General features: G+C 39.2%; 1 protein-coding gene across 3 annotated transcripts in view; it reads right to left on the bottom strand.

Moving 5' to 3' along the window:
* Window positions 1–20,391, bottom strand: part of AGL (amylo-alpha-1,6-glucosidase and 4-alpha-glucanotransferase) — a 76,241-nt gene that overhangs the window by 32,093 nt on the left and 23,757 nt on the right. For all 3 annotated transcript variants that reach the window (XM_075003496.1, XM_075003495.1, XM_075003497.1), the window contains exons 14-28: window positions 19,923–20,086; window positions 19,289–19,390; window positions 18,852–19,007; window positions 18,613–18,763; window positions 16,504–16,628; window positions 16,297–16,409; window positions 15,978–16,112; window positions 14,331–14,461; window positions 12,587–12,723; window positions 7,578–7,711; window positions 5,846–6,021; window positions 5,119–5,221; window positions 3,516–3,741; window positions 2,908–3,019; window positions 2,442–2,577 (exon numbers count right to left, since the gene is read on the bottom strand). In XM_075003496.1, coding sequence (XP_074859597.1) covers window positions 2,442–2,577; window positions 2,908–3,019; window positions 3,516–3,741; window positions 5,119–5,221; window positions 5,846–6,021; window positions 7,578–7,711; window positions 12,587–12,723; window positions 14,331–14,461; window positions 15,978–16,112; window positions 16,297–16,409; window positions 16,504–16,628; window positions 18,613–18,763; window positions 18,852–19,007; window positions 19,289–19,390; window positions 19,923–20,086 — 2,101 coding nt within the window. The remainder of the gene's footprint in view (window positions 1–2,441; window positions 2,578–2,907; window positions 3,020–3,515; window positions 3,742–5,118; window positions 5,222–5,845; window positions 6,022–7,577; window positions 7,712–12,586; window positions 12,724–14,330; window positions 14,462–15,977; window positions 16,113–16,296; window positions 16,410–16,503; window positions 16,629–18,612; window positions 18,764–18,851; window positions 19,008–19,288; window positions 19,391–19,922; window positions 20,087–20,391) is intronic.

Here is a 20,391-nt window from a genome sequence, read left to right as displayed (position 1 = left end):
CTCACAAAAAGACTCATTAGACTTTTATTAGCGGTGAGGGGCATAGATTCATACCATCGTTTGTAGGTTTCTAAGAATTTCCAGGACGTTAGAAATTGCATAAATTACACTTTGCTAGAGAAGATTTATTTCTCCTCTCCCAACATGAATCACTACCCTGCAAGCAATCAATGTGGTTCATCTCAAATCCATTTTATCTTATCCACAAAATTAACCAGAAAATGGCTCACATAATAAACACTCAACTGCTGTCGGGCAAAATTTAAGAAAGCCCCCAAGAGGTCAGATCTGTGCTCACAGTTGCTACAATGGAAGCACAACAGACTTTCTTCTCCAGCAGAGGCATCACATAAAACTGGATCAATTCTTTATGTTGCAATATGTCAGGACTAGCCACAATGACTGTCACCAACATGCACATTTCAGTCCCACATACTTCTGTACGGTATTAACCCCATGAAACTTCACTGGGCTCACAATCATCCATTAGAAAATGAATGAAACCGGTCCCTTTCCCTTACAAGGAGCAAATATGAAACCTTACGTCAAACAATTGCAAGTAATGAACACATGAGATTGCCCACTTCTCCTTCTATCAGCTCCTCAACTGTTAACAATGACCTAACAACTCTCAGTCAAGGCCTACCCAGGAAGGCACAGGAAGAATCAGCCAGTAGCAATGGAAAAGTTAAGAGGAGGTGCAGCTGGCCAGCCTATATACTGCACTACTAGCATAATTCTGTCTGACAACTAAAAGCGACACACTCAGATGAACCTAGCTTTAGAACAAAAGATTTGCAGTTGGCTTCAGGTGAAAGTTACACAGCTACATTATCTTTCTGATTCATTTCTTTTCTCAGTGGGTTTGGTTTACAGTTACATATTGTTAATATAAAATCAAAGGGTTCACTTCATCCAACGCACCTTACATACATGCTGCATAATTCTTGTTGGGCAGGGCAAAACTCACTTTTAGGGAGTGCATATATAGCTTGCAGAAGACAAAAGCGTATTTTTTGCTGAACATATCACTTTCCTTTAGAGAGACCTTATTTAAAGCTGGGGTCAGCAACCTTTCTGAGGTGGACTGACGAAATTTGAACTTTTGACCTCTAGGCACAGTGATTTTTTTTTCAAGTATCACTAACAGTCCTACTTAACAGCTTAATAAAGATGTACCATTTAGATGGTGGTTGGTAGCATTAACTGGTCTTTTGTTAATCCACACGTAGTTTAGCTTTGAGCAATCTCCTGGTTGCTCTGGGGGGAGAGGGGGTGCAGGGCTGAATGCCTGCCTCACACGTTGATGAAAAATCAGCTCATGTGCCACACTGGGCACCTGTGCTAGGAGGTTGCTGACCCATGATTTACAGTTTAGCAGCATGTCAGAGGCCTTGAATTCATACAGATGACATATAGGACTACTATCTAATCTTTTAATCAAAGCAGCCAACAGACATGGTATTCAATTTTGTAGAGAGACATAGAAAGCTTTGCGGTAGTAGTATCAGCTGTTTCAATACCCTTCATTTGGATTCCCCCTTACAGCTGATCTGAGCAACCTCATTGCTTTTGTCTCGTGTCAAAACCAGAGAACCCCTACCAATTTACAGGCATAATAAAAATAATTGTTACTTCTAAAACTGAAGAGATTTATAAAGTATAAAGCTCTAATAACATTTTAATATTAGCATTAGGGAACAAGGATAAGAAAGCAAGCTTTGCAAATATTTTTCCATATGGTATTACAGGTTGAACCTCTCGAATCCGACACACGCTTGTCCAGCAACATCCATAATCTGGCATGATTTTAGTTAGCTGGATGACCACTTATAGGTGTGGCCAAGTTTCCCAGAGCCCCATAAAGTTTGTTTACAGCCACCAGCCCTGGCTCTCAGTGTTCTGTGTTGTTATTTAGCTGTAATTTACCCTTAAATGTCTAAGAGCCCAATAAGCAGTGGAAATGTTGCTAGTATTGGCAAACAATATAAACCCTCAATGGGCTGGGAAATTCCCTCATGCGGCACTGATCAGGTCTCAAGGGTCCTGGACTACAGAGGTTCAACCTGTATTCAAATTCCACAATAAGCATCAGAGAATGTTCCTGTGTAATTTCTCAACAGCATCTAATCAGTTAATTTTAAAATTAGTGCTACAGCACTGTAGACATGAAGAGTTAGCAATATATTTGAATAACATATTGAACTGAGTGTGTCAACAGATAATATGTTTTGCAATTCTCTTTTCCTCTGAATTTGCATGGTACACAAGAGGTATCCGTTAATGTTTTAACAGAGCCAAAACAGAATTCAGAAGGGTCTGGAATATTAGACATCAATGTTTTATTGCTAGTGACACAGGAACCGAGAACAAGGATCTCAACTTCAAAAAGCTAAACTGACTTATCCTTAAAGTATAAGTATACAGCTTACAGTTTGTACCTTGGAGTAGCTGGAATTCCTTTGTTGCGAGCTCTACCACTGTCTCCCATTTTATCCATCCAAGTGCCACAATTAAAGCGGTTCCCTCCGAAGACAAAACCAGTTTCATGGTCGACACCTGCTGTCACATTAAAACCTACCAGGCAAAAACCCCCCAGAAATGAAGTCAAGACTGTTTCTAAAGAACCGCAGAAAGAAAAAGCTGAAGGTTTTCCCAGAATCACCATGCATGCTCTTCTTACAGACATGATAGTATTTATAAAGTACTCATGTCAGAATACCTGAAATTAAAGTATTAACATGTGCATATTTATCTCATTACCTTGTTAGAGGCAATGGATGTAAAAATAGTTTGAGAAATTAGTTTAACAACTTAGAGAAAAGAATTGTGTACAACAATTATATGCGCTTTTGAACTTTATTGTAAGTGTTCTATATGTAAAGTGAGTTAAGTAGCATGAGTTACCTTCATCTCTCATGTTTCGATCTAACTGTGGACCAGCATTCCTTTCTCGGAATGCTATGCCTTGCATGTGTCGTTGCATAGCTTCCTGTATTACTTCATAGAGTAGTTGATCCTGGTTTTTGGGAGAGAAAGACAAAAGACTGTGTGAAACATCCAGATGAATACTGTAGCTTTCCAGATTACTTTACAAGCAATCCAGAAGGAATCCAGTCAGCATCTTTGAAAATTTGAGTTGGCTAACATTTAAAAAAATAAAATTTCTTGAAATTTCAAATGTTAAAAAAATGGAGAAAGGTACAAATAAAACTGGTGACCTCTCTGTCCTGGTTTCAAAAAAACTTGATTCTCATCCATCCAATGTGTGCTTGATATGAGTCAACGAACTGGGTGATAAGTAACCAAAATGTTGAACACCCCTGTCCTACAGCACATTCCACCATAAATGAGAATTTTTATAGCTATAAAATCTTCTGTGAAGTGGGCCCCTGTAAAAATGTTTCTGTAAATAGGAGAAACACTTTCTGAATAGTAATTCTGTTGGGTTTCTTAGGATTTCATTCACTTACAATAACGTTTGTATTGTGTAGCTTATTAGAAATTACGTTTACCAATTTGCCTGCAGGCTGAGCTGGAGAATCATCTGTAGGATACATTCTAGAAACAGGGCACTTGAGAATGTCCGTGCCATTTGGAACAATTTTACAGTAATCCTGTATACACTGAAGCCACCACCACACAGCATCACGGCAATTAAATCTGGCATGGGTCCCTTGGCCAAGCAGATTGGGAATAAGACCATGTCGCAGGGTACCAGCGAATGCTAAAATTATGTTCCTGAAAAAAAAAAAAAAAGACATATACTGAATTGATTTGCAAGGTAGTGAAAGTTCCAAGCAAACTAAAAAATACAATATTTTTATACCAAGATATGTTAGGGGAAATATTAGGATCAAATGGCCAACATCCTCGTGTTTCATGCTTCAAAAATGACTAGATTTAATACACGCTTTTTAAAAAAATAACGCCCCCCCCCAGCTATTCATCAATGCCCACCAAAGCAACTATGAAAAGGACAGATTTGAAGCGCTGTCAGGATGGCCAAGTGGTCTAAGGTATCAGACTTGGGGTGCTGTCTTTCCCTCCACTGGGTGTTCTCCGCTCTGAAAGGAGGCGTGGGTTCAAAACCTACTCCTGGATACAGCATTTGTTTCGCAGAGGGAGGGATGGCTCAGTGAGCTAAACCTACAATAGTGAGTTCAATCCTTGATGAAGCCATTTAGGGATCTGGGGCAAATAGATTAAAAAAAAAATCCAGCCAGAGATGGCAATGGGTCCTGTTGTGAGGGCAGGGAACTGGACTGGACTTCTGAAGGCCCCTTCTGGATCTATGAGATAGGTACATATGCAGCCCAAACAATTTTTCTTCCCCCCCAGAGAACTTAAACGTGCCATCTGCACTAAAATTGATAGAGAGAGATTAAGAAACTCAAAATGAATAAAGTGGAGATTTTTTCCGAAATTCAAAAGGAATCCCTGACCCTATATGCAACACTCAACTGATATTGCCTTCTCAAACTTTCTAAAAGGAAAAGAAACCAATGGGAAAGAAGTGAATACAGACAATTTCTTATTACAAGGATTCATCTTGGGTTCCTTACATAAGCCAAATTATCCTCGGACTATATGGGAGTTCCTAAAGATATAATCCTGAAATGACATCCAAGACTGCAAACCCTCACATTACTTGAATTTTACTCTCTTTAATAGGAGATACAAGCTGATATAACGGACCATTACTTGCACACCTTGGATTGCTTTGCAAGATTAGAGTCTAAGAAAGGACTGCAGGGTCAGGCTAGTAGTGAACTGGACCCTTTCATTGGTTTTATATTTGTTTAAATATTCTCAAACATACTGTTCTCCAGTACTGATAAAAGAATTTTATACTCACATAAAACCCCATAGCAGATATATTAGTCAAACTACATTGTGATGCAAAAGAGTTGTGCATATAAGATATGGAACAGGCACCACACACCAATTTTTAAAAACCACCTGGCATGCATGCTAAGTAATTTTGGGGCCAAAGTAATAAGAGCACTTCTCAGTTCCATAAAAAGAATCCTCTCTCTTCCAAAAAAATATAAAGAAAAGGAGAAATCTTTCAAGATGAATTAATACCTATGAAGATTGTTACACATTTATTCTTACCTTGCTTCTAAGTAACGCCCAGTAATCAACATCAAACCTCTCAGGGCAATAAAGGTATCCCTTCCCCAGCATCGAAAAATGCCTGATGAAAAATGCGGTAAACCTACAGAGTAAACATGATGAACTAAGTCAGACTATCTAACATGAAAGTTCTGCACATGCCCATCAAATGGAGAGGGTTTTACTACATTTATGTTGTTTGTCTTAATTTATTAAACGAACATTTGTAATAGGTTAACTCTGCTCTGAACATGAAAGGCCCAAACATTACAAAAAACAGACCAGTTGAACTCAAGATCAAACATGGAATTTTTTTTTTTTTTTTTTTTTTTAACAACAAAAGTAAATAAAGATTATACTGCTAGCCATAATGTTTAAGTTCAATAGTGAAATTTTTTAGAAAAGTTCAAGAGGTGATAGTTGAGGAAAGTGAAAGCAAAGTGATAAAACAGAAGTCTTATGGAAGTATGCCATGGCACATTTCAAGTACTGAAGAGTTACACGGAAAGACAATGATTCTGGAGCTCAAAAGGTCTCAACACATGACAGAGCATCTCATGTTGCTGATGGTTCAAGATATACAAAAAAATTCATGTGTTCCTTCAACAGCAATAGCATAAATATCACAGTCCCAGCACATCAGTCTTGATGTCTACATATTTCTAAGTAGTTGCACTGTTTTGTAAATCAACCTGCTTCAACAATCACGGAATGAGCACTTACTTACCAGCTGCCAAAGAGACACAGCACTGTTCTTTCTCTTTTGTGATTTCATTCATTCTATAGGGGACATCATGTAATGCAGGAGACAGATTTGGCAGAGAAGGATATTTTCCTATCCCACACAGCTGGACTGAACCCAAGGAAAGGTGTTTAACAAAAGTTGATCCATTCTGAACAAAGCTGTAACCAAAGTAGTTGAATTGAAACAAAAACAAAAAACTTACCTTCTCAAATTTAGCATCTTCACTTTTTAAAATTCACCAATTTCCCCCTTGCTAGAGTTTTAACAAAGATTTTCAAAGGGTACTCAAGTTGCAAAATACCATTGACATGGATTTTCAAAAATGAGTGATTTTATGATTGTCATAAAATCATTAATCCCAACAGGAGCTGCACAGTTCATAGCACTTAAAAAAAAAATCAGGCCACTTACTTAGGTATTTAAAAATAAATTTGAGCCCCTAATTTTACATACTCTTTGTCAAATATTGGTATTTACTTTTGTCGTCTCCTTTCAATATAAGTAACTTTTTTAAACATTTATAAAACACTAATATTTTATTACCTATTTGATCTGAAAGCAAAGAAAATTCATAAATATATTAAAAATCAGTTACTACACTTAAAGACCATACATTACAATGATGTTTATAAATTTTATGTCTAAGTCTACATTCTTGATTAGGAGACCATAAATTATACCATAAACCCCAATATCATATACTCTATCCATCTTAACAAAAAAGCAGTCCAGCAGCACTTTAAAAACTAACAAAATAATTTATTAGGTGATGAGCTTTCGTGGGACAGACCCATGTCTTCAGATCGCTTATCCATCTTGGCAGTTTTGATATCTGTTTTTATGACAAAGTAATATTAAATCACATTTAAAATGAGCAAACAATAGAAGCAAAGTGAAAAAAGGGACAGTTACCATAAGAACACAACTTTATTAAGATGATGCAGCCATGGTCAAGGTATTTTAAGATAATGAAGAAAAGGCACTCAACGGCTGCAAGATGGACCTTGGTTTATGTCTCGCTCCCTCTTACTGAATTGCCAATGTAAGCTGTAAACCCAAGTCCTGGAGCAAGACTAAATTATTGACCATCTAGTCAAATGTTTATTATTTTCTCTTAGAGCATACATATAGTTTTCACCATCTGCTTTATGCTTTTCCATTAGCCAACATGAATATTTATTTTCGCTTTCTGCCAGTGTATCTTTTTGTGTGCATATGTATACACCCACCCATCCACCCACCCACATTGATGCAGGTAAGATTTGCAATGAACGGGAAGATTACATTAAAAAAGTGTTCTCTCTAATCATTAGATCGATGCAGTTTCAAGGGCTAATAAAATATTGGCCATTAAATGTCAAGCCTTTTTTTTAGGTAAGCATATTTAAAGTAGGGATGTTAACATGTAACTGGTTAACCTCACCCTAAACAGATGAAGTTTGCCAATTAACAGGTAGGGAACCAGAGAAGCGGGTGTGGGCACTCCAGCCACGTGGGAAGAGCCCTGTCCAGGACAGGGGGATGCTCCAACCCAGCCCAACTGGAGCAGCCTCCCTAGCCCCACCCATTTAATCAGTCAACCAGTTAAACCTAACTTTTAACCACTTAAACGGATTTTACATCCCTAATGTAAAGTAGTTGAATGATTATCTGTGACGCACAAGTGATAATGCAACACAATATACATATAAATTTCTTTCAACATTAGACCTACCTAGACATCTGACTCCATGCCAGGTCTAAAAGAGTTGTGTATACACCCACTAAAATGGCATCAAAGTAACATGGGATAAGGTAACGTGGAATCAGCTTTAGGTAGACGAACATGGCCTTCAACCATTTACCGACCTATGAGAATAATATTTATGTAAGTTAACTTTACTTTCAGGGGCTAATAATACAGCATCATATTTTTCACTGGTAAAGGTAGAGTGCCTGTTATTGTCTGTCTCCACTTTTTATGTATCATAGGCAGAACTCGTAGCATCACTTATTCTGGTTGGCAAAAATTTCCCCTTTTAGGTCCTGGTTTCACTGGTTTGTAATTTTGCCCCACTTCATATTGAATTGACCGTTTTTCTGAGATGTTTTAAAGCCTTTCGGTTTTGGAGCAGGATTTGAAATTTGTCAGGGAGTGGCTTGTCATATATGTGCTTTTTGATGTTCTTGTGAAAAAAGTACCCAAATTTGGACAAGCTGTAAGCCTTCGAAAAATGCAAGTTTATACATGTTCATTAGAGACTAAGAATTTAGCAGTCCAACTTCAAGGGAACATGCTCAGGCCCCACCACAGGTTCTAGTGATGACCAAACTGCACATTTACCACACAACAGAGAGAGCATGTTCTGCAGCAGGTGTAGGGGTGTTGCATTCCTTGTAATTGCTGCTCTGGTTCAAGGTAGGGCACCAGAACCAAGAGAAGGGAATTTTCTCTCTAGTGCTCTCAGTGAAGTTAGTAACAGAGAGGGAACCGTGCTAGTCCATATACTATCAAAACAAAAAGCAATCAAGTAGCACTTTAAAGACTACCAAAATAATTGATTTATTTTGCTAGTCTTTAAAGTGCTACTTGACTGCTTTTTGTTTCAATGAAGTTAGTTTAACTTCAGGACCCCAAAAGATTATAAGCAAATAATCAACCAATTTGCAAACACCAAGAAGATAAGGTGATAAGTAAGAGCTGACATGGATTTATCATGACCAAGTCATCATGTCCTATGAACCTAACGACTTTCTTTGATAGCCTAATGAGCCATAAGGGTTGGTGAAGTGGTAGATGTGGTATATCTTGTCTTCAGAAAGACTGCTGATAATCTTGAATCATCTGCTCATAAACAATGTAGGAAGTACAGCTTAGATGGAGTTACAAGAGGTGCATAACTGATCGGAAAACCATTCCCAGAGAGTAATCATACACATATGAAGGGCACAGTGAGTGGGATCCCATGGGGATCAGTCCTGTTCAATATCTTCAATGATTTAGATACTGGCAGAGATCACATTCATCAAGTTTGCAGATTAAAGCAATCTGGGAGGAGTTGCATGTGCTTTGGAAGATAGGATTAAAATTCAAAACGACCGGGACAAATTAGAGAAATGGTCAAACAGGGGTCAGCAAATTTTTTACATCAAGCCCCAATTTTTATCCCTGCAATTACCAGAGCTCCCCCAACCCAGGGCACCTGAAAGCAAGCGACTGTCTCCCAGAAGTGACTGTACTATCTAACTCTAATTATTCCTCCTCCTTTCCCCATTCCCCAGACAGTTATCCCTTAGAATCATTTCTTTTGGTCATTTTGTCAAATCCAAATAGCTAGCTAGCTGGCAAGTCAGTTTAGAGCAGCTGAGTTTACCTATTGTTTATTCTTGTCAAGTTGCAACAATGCATGAGGTAAATGCTATAAAATTTGTAAGAGACATGTTCCACACTGTGCTAGGTCTATACGGACAGAACACAGGACAAGATGGCACTGGAATTTGTACTTTTTGTAAAACTGTAAGACTTGTCATGCTAACGTCTGCCTTCTTCTCTGCACTAAGATGACCTACAGACTTAGTAACAGAGAGGGAACCGTGCTAGTCTATATACTATCAAAACAAAAAAGCAGTAAAGTAGCACTTTAAAAGACGAACAAAACAATTTATTAGGTGAGCTCACCTAATACAGACCAGTTAGTATTCAGTGCACTTTTCTTATTTATACCACTTGAATCCTGCTGGTGGCACTGCAGTATTCCCAGGGGCTTTACCTCTGAAACCCTCTCTTTGAAAGTGCTCCCTTGTGCTGCCTGTGCTTCCACGGTTGCTGGAGAGGCTGCAGGGGGAGGGGCAGGAGGAGTTTTACACACACTCCTCCCCTCCAGGGCCACCCCCTTTTTGCATATCCCTGGTCTGAAGGATGAAATTCAATAAAGGTTAAATGAAAAGTGGAAGGGAGGAACAAAAGGAACACCTCCATACATACACAATGGGAATTTTGTAGGGAATCATGAGTACTAGTGAGTACTATGATATCTGGACATAGATATCTAGAGGTCATACCTGATCAAAAACTAAATATGAGTCAATGGCATAACAGTTGCAAAAAAATCCCATCATTCTGGGATGTATTAGTGGGAGTACTGTAACCAATACACAAGCTGCAGTTCTTCCACTGCATACTAGCAAGACCTCTGCTGGAGCAGTATGTCCAGTTCTGGGTGGCACATTTCCGAAAAGCTGTTATTACAAGAAGGGTGAAAAACCTGTTCACTTTAATCTCGGAGGACAGGACAAGAAGGAATGGGCTTAAATCACAGCAAGGGAGGTTTAGGTGAGACATTAGAAAGAATTCCTAACTGTGCATGTAATTAAGCACAGATTGCTGAGGGAGGTTGTGAAATCTTCTGTTTTCTTAAGAAAAGGTCAGACAAACTGACCGTCAGGAACTGTCTGATTATTACATAGCCTGGCCTACGCTGCAGGGGACCAGACTACATGACTTACTGAGATCCTTTCCATACCTTCACTTTTATGGTCCCCCTGATGGTGCTCAGGCAGCCTGGTAGAGGAAGAAGCTGACAATCAAATGCAGAGAGGACACGAAATGTACTGGGAGAAGAAGTGAAGTGAGTAGATTGGGATAAGGGGTCTGGTGGAACTGGGACAGATGATTGAGAGGAAGAAGAGAAACTACCCTGAGGAGCAAGGTGTACCCTGAGGAGCAAGGTGGGGGGTTGGAGGGGAGACATTGTGTTAGGACCCTGACAAGATCCAGTGAAGGAGATGGGGCTGGGAAGAGGAAATAAATTTGTGGACGAGCTGTCAGGAGGAACAAAGTCAGAAGAGTGGTGAGAGAGATCTGACAATGAGCTGGAATGTAAGACTATAACGGACTGACTGAGCAAAGAGATCGGGCCTATTTGATGGGACTGTGAGTCGGCATGTAGGTCAGGGAGACAGGTTGGAAGAACGGCTTGAACGCAAGGGGTAGCAGATTAGAACAACAAACCTGGGGACGGGAGAATAGGATTGGGTCAGCAAAGAGACTAGAGATAGGCCAGAGCTGGGGAGCGGGAGTTGGGGTCAATCTTGTAGCAGTGAATATAGCCCCTTCTGCATGAGAACACAGTCTTTTCTAGAGCCTGGACTGGCACCTGTGATTCGTGACCCTCATCATTCTCCTGTGGTCAGCAAATATCTGTTAGTCCCACAGGCAGAGTGTTTCACCCACATCTAGTACTCCTCAGCACAGAAGATGACAGCCTACTACTGCTATTAGTTACTCAGGTGGCAGGGGTTTTTGAAAGGATTCCATCCTGATTGATGCTGACGTGGGGTTTTTTTAGTCTATATGAAGCCACATGATGGAATTTCAATTTTTTCGGTTGCCCTTTATGTAACTTTGGGTATGAGGCATAAAAATAATTGTTACAATATTAAGATTATAAAAATCAAGCACTGAAAACCTGTGCCAAAATTAAGGTTGCCTAAGTGCATGTAGCAGAAGAGTACTTTATTATATGATCATGTGCCACCTTCTCAATAGGACAACTGCCTCATTCAGTGCATAGGATGCACAGCAGTCAGTTAATCAGCAGTGATTCAGTATTTGTGGTGTCCTCATTGTTGAGTGTCTTATTTAGTGCACCCTATTCAATCCTGTTCTGAAGACTCCTTATGTACTCAAAACACAAGGGTCCTCAAAGACAGCCTCAGGTCTAAAGTCTGGAAGCTATACTGTGAGGCATGCAATGGTGACCACTTGTGAAAAGTTTTGTTCAAGTGACTTGACCACCATCAAACAGCAAGACTGTGGCACAGACAGGAACAGATTCCAGTTACTCAGACAACAGTCAACTGTTCTAACTATCCCTTTTCCTTCTGCAATTCCCTGACTCATTCACTACAATCCATCCAATTTCTTCAACAAATGAAGTAGGGACCCTACAGACAGCAGCCTTCTTCCACTCTGCAAATTCATTCACTGATTCATCCCCAAAGCATGTCCACTATATGACCTCCTGCTGGCCATTTAGCTTTTGAAGGACTGACTCTGCAATGCTCTTTCAACATACTCTGTGAGATGATATTGTCTAGGCCTGGACCCTGCAGGTACTTCCCTTTAAACTTATGTTTAAATTTATTTTGAGGCATAAAGAGTAGAGAGGAACGAACATGCCTTCTTTCTACAAAAATATAAAAAGAACATTTTCCCCTCCCTCTTTGAAGGTTCCCTTTGACTCGAAAGGGAGAGACAAATCATCATTTACCTCTTCTCTGGTCTAGATGGCAATCTGGATGAAAATGCCGGCACCAGGAGTAGTATTTAAGTTAAGTGTAAGTATCTATATCAAGGTGGCCAAACTGTTGCACCAATTAAGTGACAACTGAGGATCTCTCACACTCCCATCAGACTGGGATGAGGTGAGTTTGGCACTTCTGCCTTGCAGCAGGGAATTGGGATAGATCCTTCTGCTCAGTGGTGGTGGGGCGGAGGACCTGAGGGCTTCAGTTCTCTGGCAGCACACCTGCCAGGGTGCTCAAGACTTCAGCAGGATTGGGGATGAAACCTCAAAACCCATTAAGATACATCCCACCAGGCTGAAGTCCAAAGGGATGTCAGATGTGACCTAGCTCCCAAACTTCTGAAGATTATGGCTCAGCGGGTCAGTGCGTTTGGCCAACTCTGATCTATATGGAAACAGTTACCTATAAATAAGTGCAAAAAAAAAATTCAGTTACTTCTGCACAGGCTCCTGCACGGGAAATTAGACGGTCACTGACATAATCGATCATCCAATCTCCAGATCTCAAGTTACCACAAAAAGGATGACCCAAATCATTCTTTGGTCTGATGTCTGCCATCACAGACATTAATCCTGGAAAGTCAAACACATTATATTACTATCCACATGATCACTACAAACCACAATTCCAGTTTTCAGGAGTACATCCAACATCACAGGTCTGAAAGATTATGAACTACAACTGGACCAGCAATACTTTTTTTCTTTTTTTTTTTAACCCTAATGTCATTTTAATTCTTAAGTTTTAAAAGACGGAGCTTTAGGCCCCAATTCAGCAAGCCACGTAAGCATATACTTAACTAACTTTAGGCATTGGCTGAAGTCCCACTGAATTCCAGAACACTCAAGTCCATCTTATGTATTTTGAAGAACTAGGTTTACAGGCTGCTGAGTACTGCTCAGCAGAGAAAGGGCAGGTGAGGGGATATTTTTTATTGGACCAAATTCTGTTGGTGAAAATCACAAGCTTTCAAGTTATGCAGAGCTCTCCTCAGGTCTGAGAGAGGTAATACAACTGTCAAACTAAATACAAGGTAGAACAGGTTGTTTACCATACGTAGTTAACACATTCTAAGGCGGTGCTGTGCAAACTGGGGCACACAGAGGAACATTTTGGGGAGCAGCTGCAGAATGGAGATACTGATTGCTTATGCCATCGCTGCAACACAGAGCCCTGGTCAGCCCTCTTTAGTGACAGGGAGGGAGGGTCACCTACACTCAGACCTCACCTTACAAGGCCACACAGTCTGTGGGTCAGTGTGCTATGCCAATTTCCACTCCCATTACCCTGTGCCCACAGCAATGGCTGTGACCCTAAAAACCGTTACATTACATGCGCCTTTCTCCCACCCTGAAAACCCAAGGAGCAGGGCAGGTATTGGGCCTGCCCTACTGGTGCAGACTGGCTGCAAGATAGAAGCAGCCCACTGCTGGGGAAGCCGTAGCTGTGCAGTGATGGAGTAATAGTAAGTGGGGGGTAGGAGGGAATGCTGTAAACAGATTCCATTAATGATACATGGAGCCCTACTGGAAAAGTTTGTGCACCACTGTTTTAAGGGAAAGTGGCTATTTAACATCTCTGAAGTTACAGGACAAAAGAGGAGTTTACTGGACTACAGATGAATTTATGACGGCTCGTTAAAACATTTATTAAGATCACAAGTTTTACTGTCTAGCAAAGTAACGTATTGATGCTCTGAGGCCCGTTGGCAGAAACAAACATTGAGACAAGAAATACATTGGTGGGCTCCTCCAGCTGTGCTGTGTGTCTTGCAGCTCTAGCTTGACTATACAATGAGAGGGACCAAACGCCCCGCTGGAGCTCAGTGGACCCATTAAATTTGACACAAAATACTTGGCAATCAAAAGGGCCCATGTTTCGTTGTGTTTTAAAATCTAACACAATTATAGAGTAAGACACACAACTGAATTCAGATTTTAAAATGCAGCTATTACTAACACCTCAAGCACTGAATATATTTGGGGGCTTTAGATAAGATCATTTTTGACAGGAAGTGTACATATTTAAACTTGTTTTAAAGTATTTAAAAACTTGTTCTTTTCTATTCAAAAATCAAAATGTATACAAAATCTAACACTATTTGACCATTTAGATCTTGACTGAGATGACCCAGTCTCCTGTTCATTCTCTACCCAAGAAAGTATGAATAAATTATTACCCTGCAAGCCAGCATATTTAAGGGGTGACCAGTTTGGTATGTTGTAACATCCTCCACCATCCTCCTGTTCCTCAGCATCACACCGATACAGTACTTGATTCAAGTCAGTCAAGGTTAATTTAGATGCAATACTAGAAAAGGGGGGAAAAAAAAAAAAAAAAAAAGAGAACCATGTATAAGGAATATCAAGGTAGTTATTAATTTAAATCAATATTTTGGTTTAGGCCAAGCTATTTTTTAAAAGGGATGCTCACCGTTAGACTTCTGAAAACAGGCCTGGTTTTCAAGAGTGCCAAGCAGCTTGCAGCTATCACTGACTTTAAAAATCTGCTGCTTACTTATGAACCATCGTATGGATTTAAGAATCTGACTACAGGCTCTTACTAAAAGGGAACCCCCTTGCCCCTTCCAGCCCTGTGTGAGGAATGGGAGGGATACTACTCTTTCCTGGACATCCCACCCATTCAGTTAACTAAATTATCTGCAAGGGTTAAACCTACAGACAGTGGATCCTAGAGAGTCTCCAAGAAATGTTGGCAAGGGAGCCTGGAGAACCAATGAAAAGTGATAGTTTTTGAATTGAAAAAAGCCCATATGACCCTCCTGAAGCAGTCTGTGCAAGCAGAGGCAAGCTGAAAGACATGGACTGAGCGAGGAACAAGGCACAGAATTTCTAGCAATATCAATGCTTCTTGGAACAGAAGATATGAGAGTGGAACAGGGAATGATTAGCCAGATGTGCTCAGCTCATTTTCTTTATCTTGGGTTTGGAGGATTTCTCCGTGTACTAACTTTTTATCTGAATCCTAGGGAATTTTTTTTTCCCCCCCTTCCTTTGGTTGCTCTGCGATACGTAGCAACCAAGTAGTGCTTGTTTTGTTAATAAAATCACCTTTTAAACACTATGATCTGATTCCTGGTCCTAGAAGGCAGGATGTTCTGTGTGCATGTGCCTAAAACTGCAGGATTAGCTATTAGGAAAAGTACAATTATTTTTAAGATCTCCCAGAGGGAGGGTTAAACAGCCTTAGGGTACCCCACAGGAAGAAATTCCCAAGTGCCTTCCTGGGCTCTCAAGGAGATTTTTGCATTTGGCAGTCGATCACTCAAGGTCAGGGAATCTGTGACCTTGGAGTTTCTCTGCAGAACACTTTAGCATGGGGTATTTTTAAAAGCTGTGGCTGGCCCTTACCTTCTACACTCCTTATCATTGAAGATAAGTACAGTAAAGAATAAGTTAAGAATTCAGCATTATTCAACTAAAAATGCTAAGTATTTTCTCCATGAAAGCATAATTAGCATCCACTGGTTTTGGATTATTATGTGAATTTAAGAAAGCCATGTGGATGGAACTGGTAAACTACCCAGAATATTAACAACAGTCATCTGAACACCTTGCTGGAGGATGTAAAATTTACAACCAGCAGCAAAGACACAGAACTCATATGAGAAAAACAAGGGTTTTTTTAAAGTCTGAACCACTACTTTCTGTACAGAGCTGTCTAAACATAGTTGTTCATACATTAAACAAACCAGGCCCAGAAATTGGCAAAGAATTGTTATTCACCAACATGGACATGCTGATTGCTTCTTCTTATTCAGCCCTTTACTAGCTGTAGAGTAACAACAACTGTAAGGCACACTTACGAAGAAAATAGATTTTTTAATATAGGTGCTGATTGGTCATCAGGAAGACTTCCAGTTTTAAAATGAGGACTGAACTGGATCAGGTGATTACGCAGTACACCAACAGCCTCTTGGGCCTTTGGATCGAGACTAACTCTGTAAATGTCAAAGCACAAATCATAGAAGTTAGCTCTTCTAATTACTACTTTTTGAAATACTGGAATTAACAGACCAAAAACAAAAAAAAAAACAACCAACAAAAAAAGCTCTCTCTCCATTGTATTTAAACTAATGCAGCCAACTGACACACATTTAGTAGTTGGGAATTATCATTATATACCTGAATATTATCACACTTCCTGGTGATAAGTTTTCAAATTCTATTTCTTGAACAAATTCATTGGGACCTTTTATGGCAGTTCCAGCTTGCTTTATAATTTTACTTTCTCTGATCTTAGAAAAGAAGAGATAATTGAAACTATAAAGAATTCATTTTTATATCCCCAATAAGATTTGCATCTACTATCAGAGAAAAGAGTGTAGTTACCTGGATATGTTCTCTGATCTCTACTGTGTAATTAGGTAATCCATTGATAAAACGTTCATCTTTTTTGTAGTGACCTACATTTCTTTCAATAGTTCTAGCCTCAAGCACTACCTCTTCAATTTTGCCTGTAAACAGTTAATCAGATATAACTCAAAATACATACACATACAAAATGAATACATATGAATATGTACACTACACGTATATCTATATGTAAAGGCATTCTTGGTTTCAAAGTAAGTTCAAACCTTGCTTGAAACAAATTAAACAAGATGTGAGTTTAAGTGTAGAAAATGCATGTCTCAATTGCACAGTTAAATTACTTAATACATCTGACAGATCTGAAAGGGAATACAGATTTTATAACTCTGTACAGTACATGACTCAATCTTGACTATCTGATTAAATATGTTCATCATACACTTAACGGCCAAGGTGTAATCTAACACACAACTTTCCTAACTCACGCTGGAATATTCGTAATCCACGACAGATAAAAGTGATCCTGTTCTTTTAAAACTGAGAGGTTACTTGCTAGACATAATTGTCCCCTTTTGGGGGTTCTGATTTAGGCAAAGCTCTGTATTACTTCCAAACAGCCATCAACAGGGCACACCCATTTTAAATATGAAGAGTAAGCACAATGATATTCAAAATTTTATTTGCTTTACAATTCAATGATCTAAAATCTAAGGTCCCAATCCTGCAACACTAACAGACGTGCTTAACTTTAGGTATGTTAGCAACTCCACTGACTTCCATGGGAGAAAAGTAAAATGCTTGAAATGTTTGCAGGTTTGGACTCTACAAAATCATTGTAAAAAAAGTTGCAAATGGTCCCTTCAGAAAACACAACACCCTGGTTTAAGATCAAATACCCGCTTATACGTGAAATGATCAGCTAACTAATGCAGTCTAAGTCTTATGGACCTGCCAAAATACATATGTACAATGTACTGACCAAGATCTTACTCAATTTGATGCCTCTTTTTAAAATACTGCTTTCAACAAGCTTAAATCCACACACATGGAAATTCTTTATATATTACCTTTACCTATTAGTAATGCCTAACAATACTGTAAACTGAGATAAAGATTGAGGGAGGGATAGTTAGTGGTTTGAGCACGGGCCTGCTAAACCCAGGCTTGTCAGCTCAATCCTTGTGGAAGCCATTTAGGGATTGGGGCAAATAGCTGTCACATGCTTGGTCCTGCCAAGAAGGCAGGGTACTGGACTAGATGACCTCTCCAGGTCCCTTCCAGTTCTAGGAGATGTATACCTCCAATTTTTTTTTTATTTTATTTTATTTTTTGTGCTGTATATGGAAAAACAGAACTTTATACAAGCCAGTGAAACTGACTTCTGGTAGAGATAATTAGTTTCCCCTGCTTATGTGGCTCATTTGCATCAAGAAGAAAGGGAATGAAACCACAAATTTCCATAGGGACATAAAGGCAGATGTATTTTTTTTTTTAAAAGATAAAGGTGATTTCAGTTTGGTATTGGCTACTTGTGATGCACAGATATTAAAACATAAAAGTTGTGTCTATACTACAGAGTACTGTCAACAGATATTTTCCAACAGAATCTCTGTCTACAGAACACGTTTACACCTAAATCCAGGCTTCCCCATCAATGTCCTCTGTGAACAGAAGGTGGCCAGACTACTCAGCCCTCTCTTGACAGAATGTTCAACTGGACGCTCTACAAATAAGGCAGCCTGGTGAGCCGGAAGCCCTGTATGTCAACAGAGAGCACTCTTGGAGAATCTACACTACCTTTTTGTTGACAGAATCTGTCAACAGAGGTGCTATATCTTGTACAGTCAAGACGGAACTCTGCTGGGAAAACTGCTGCATTCTGTTGACAGATTCTCAACAGAACACATTTGTAGTGTGGACACTTCCTAGTTTTGTCACCAGTAGGCCTTTTTGGTAAACACAACTCTGTATTGTAGACCCAGCTATAGAGATAGCTAATGCTGCATACTAATCACATAACCCTTAATAAACAATCAATCAATGTAACAAGTACGGAATCCAAGTGCTTGACAGTTTCATCTTTAAGTTTTCTTGATATTATCAACTCTTCAAAACGGGTATGAATACCTGGGATGCACATATGAGGCACTTCTTTGCTGTAGGAGCAAGTTTTAGGATCTCTAAAAGCAGTACGAGACACAGCCACTACAGACTGGTGAGTGTTAGGACAGTGTCTAGTCACTGCTACTATATCTTCATCGACCTGATCCACATACACCTAGGAAAAAAACAATACATAAAATCAAAACCTTCTTAGTCTGAAAATAAAAGTAAAGGAGTGAAACAGTTTTACTTAAATTTCTTGCCTGAATGAAGCCTTTGGCACCCAGTTCCTGGTGCAGCCAATTCATGGCCAGCCTTCCCGCTATAATTCCAGATTGAAAATTAACTTCTCCAGGAGTAGCAGATGTTGCTGATGGATTCCATTTGGGGTAAAACCTCTCTTCAGAGACAACAGAAATCTGCAAATAATTAAAATTTTAGCCATACATGGACTATTCTGCAAAATAATTGGAAATGCCATTTATATCTATTGAGAGATCTAGACACACATACACAGACAATATTACAAAATTCATTTTTCCAGACAGTGAAAGTTAATAAACTATCTACTTCAAGATTTAAGTGAGTAAACCCCGTAAGTTATTGTTTAAACTTTAATATTTGTATTCTAGTACTAGAGAGATAAATAATTTTTTGTAAAGAAGTGAGCTAGCTGCAGTTTTAAAGAGGAGAAACAGACCTGGTGTGGTACAAGTTCATCATAGCCTTTGGTGCTTCCAGTGGCACAGGAGGCCATGGACACGATCATCGAGCTGGGAAGAGCATCGTATACAGATCGGTGCTATTGATAAGAATAAAAAGAGTACAATAAACCTAGTCTATGTTACTCCCTTCCAACTCGTGGATACAGCACATGGAAAACCCATTTTACAGAGGAACTCTTTGTTCCATTGATGTGCTTATCAGATGATATTCACAGATTAAAACTTGTATGAGCTTTTATTTAAAGCAATCACCAAATGAAGCATAAAAACAGATTCTAACAACATCATCCCAATCTCAGCAATCCTCCTCTGATCCTCCCACTATTACTCATTCTGTCCTTCCCAGGATAAGTTTGAGAGAACAGATGAAGAAGCAAATATTAAAAAGTTCATAATAGTTGAAAATTCAAGAGTTGAAACAGAATATATTTAGTAGCTTTTAATGCTCTCTCCCCAAATTCCATTCATTACATACCACCTTTTTACTAGGTCACATTCTTCCAAAACATCATTGAAACGTATTCCAGATTACATAACCATTATGAATTGATATGACTGAATCACAATATAAAACAGTATTTAACATGAAAATCTAACATAAGAGCTCACCTGAATAAGACATTCATTATCATGTGTAACATCCATAAAAAGTGCATGTGCAATAGCTGGCATTAAAGGCCTCAAACGCGGCTGAACAAAAGACCCAACTGGTTCTCCTCCAAAGCGGTAAACTAATCGTCCCTCTTCATGGCTGTTATACGCACTCATGGCCTCTACAGAATAAAACATGTATGTTTACAGGAAAGTTATTTTTATAACTAAAAGGTAGTGAGTAGGAAGACTATAATAAATGGTTTTATATTTGGCATGTTAATCAAAGATACTAATTAATAATACTGATAAACCATTAAACTGTAATTAAACGCAATGTGACCACAATTTAAGAGCATCCACCACGTAATTTATCATGGTATGCTAGGGTGAAAGTGAGGAACCCCTTTCAAAGGGCCACCAGCCTTCAGAGAAGGTTTTCAACCAATCAGGCAGAAGCATGGGAAACCTATGCTACAAATACTAT

Source organism: Carettochelys insculpta, chromosome 9 (assembly GCF_033958435.1).
Source record: "Carettochelys insculpta isolate YL-2023 chromosome 9, ASM3395843v1, whole genome shotgun sequence".
Classification (NCBI taxonomy): domain Eukaryota; kingdom Metazoa; phylum Chordata; order Testudines; family Carettochelyidae; genus Carettochelys; species Carettochelys insculpta.
Note: the sequence above shows the minus strand (reverse complement) of the source record. Positions and strands in the feature narration are given on the sequence as shown.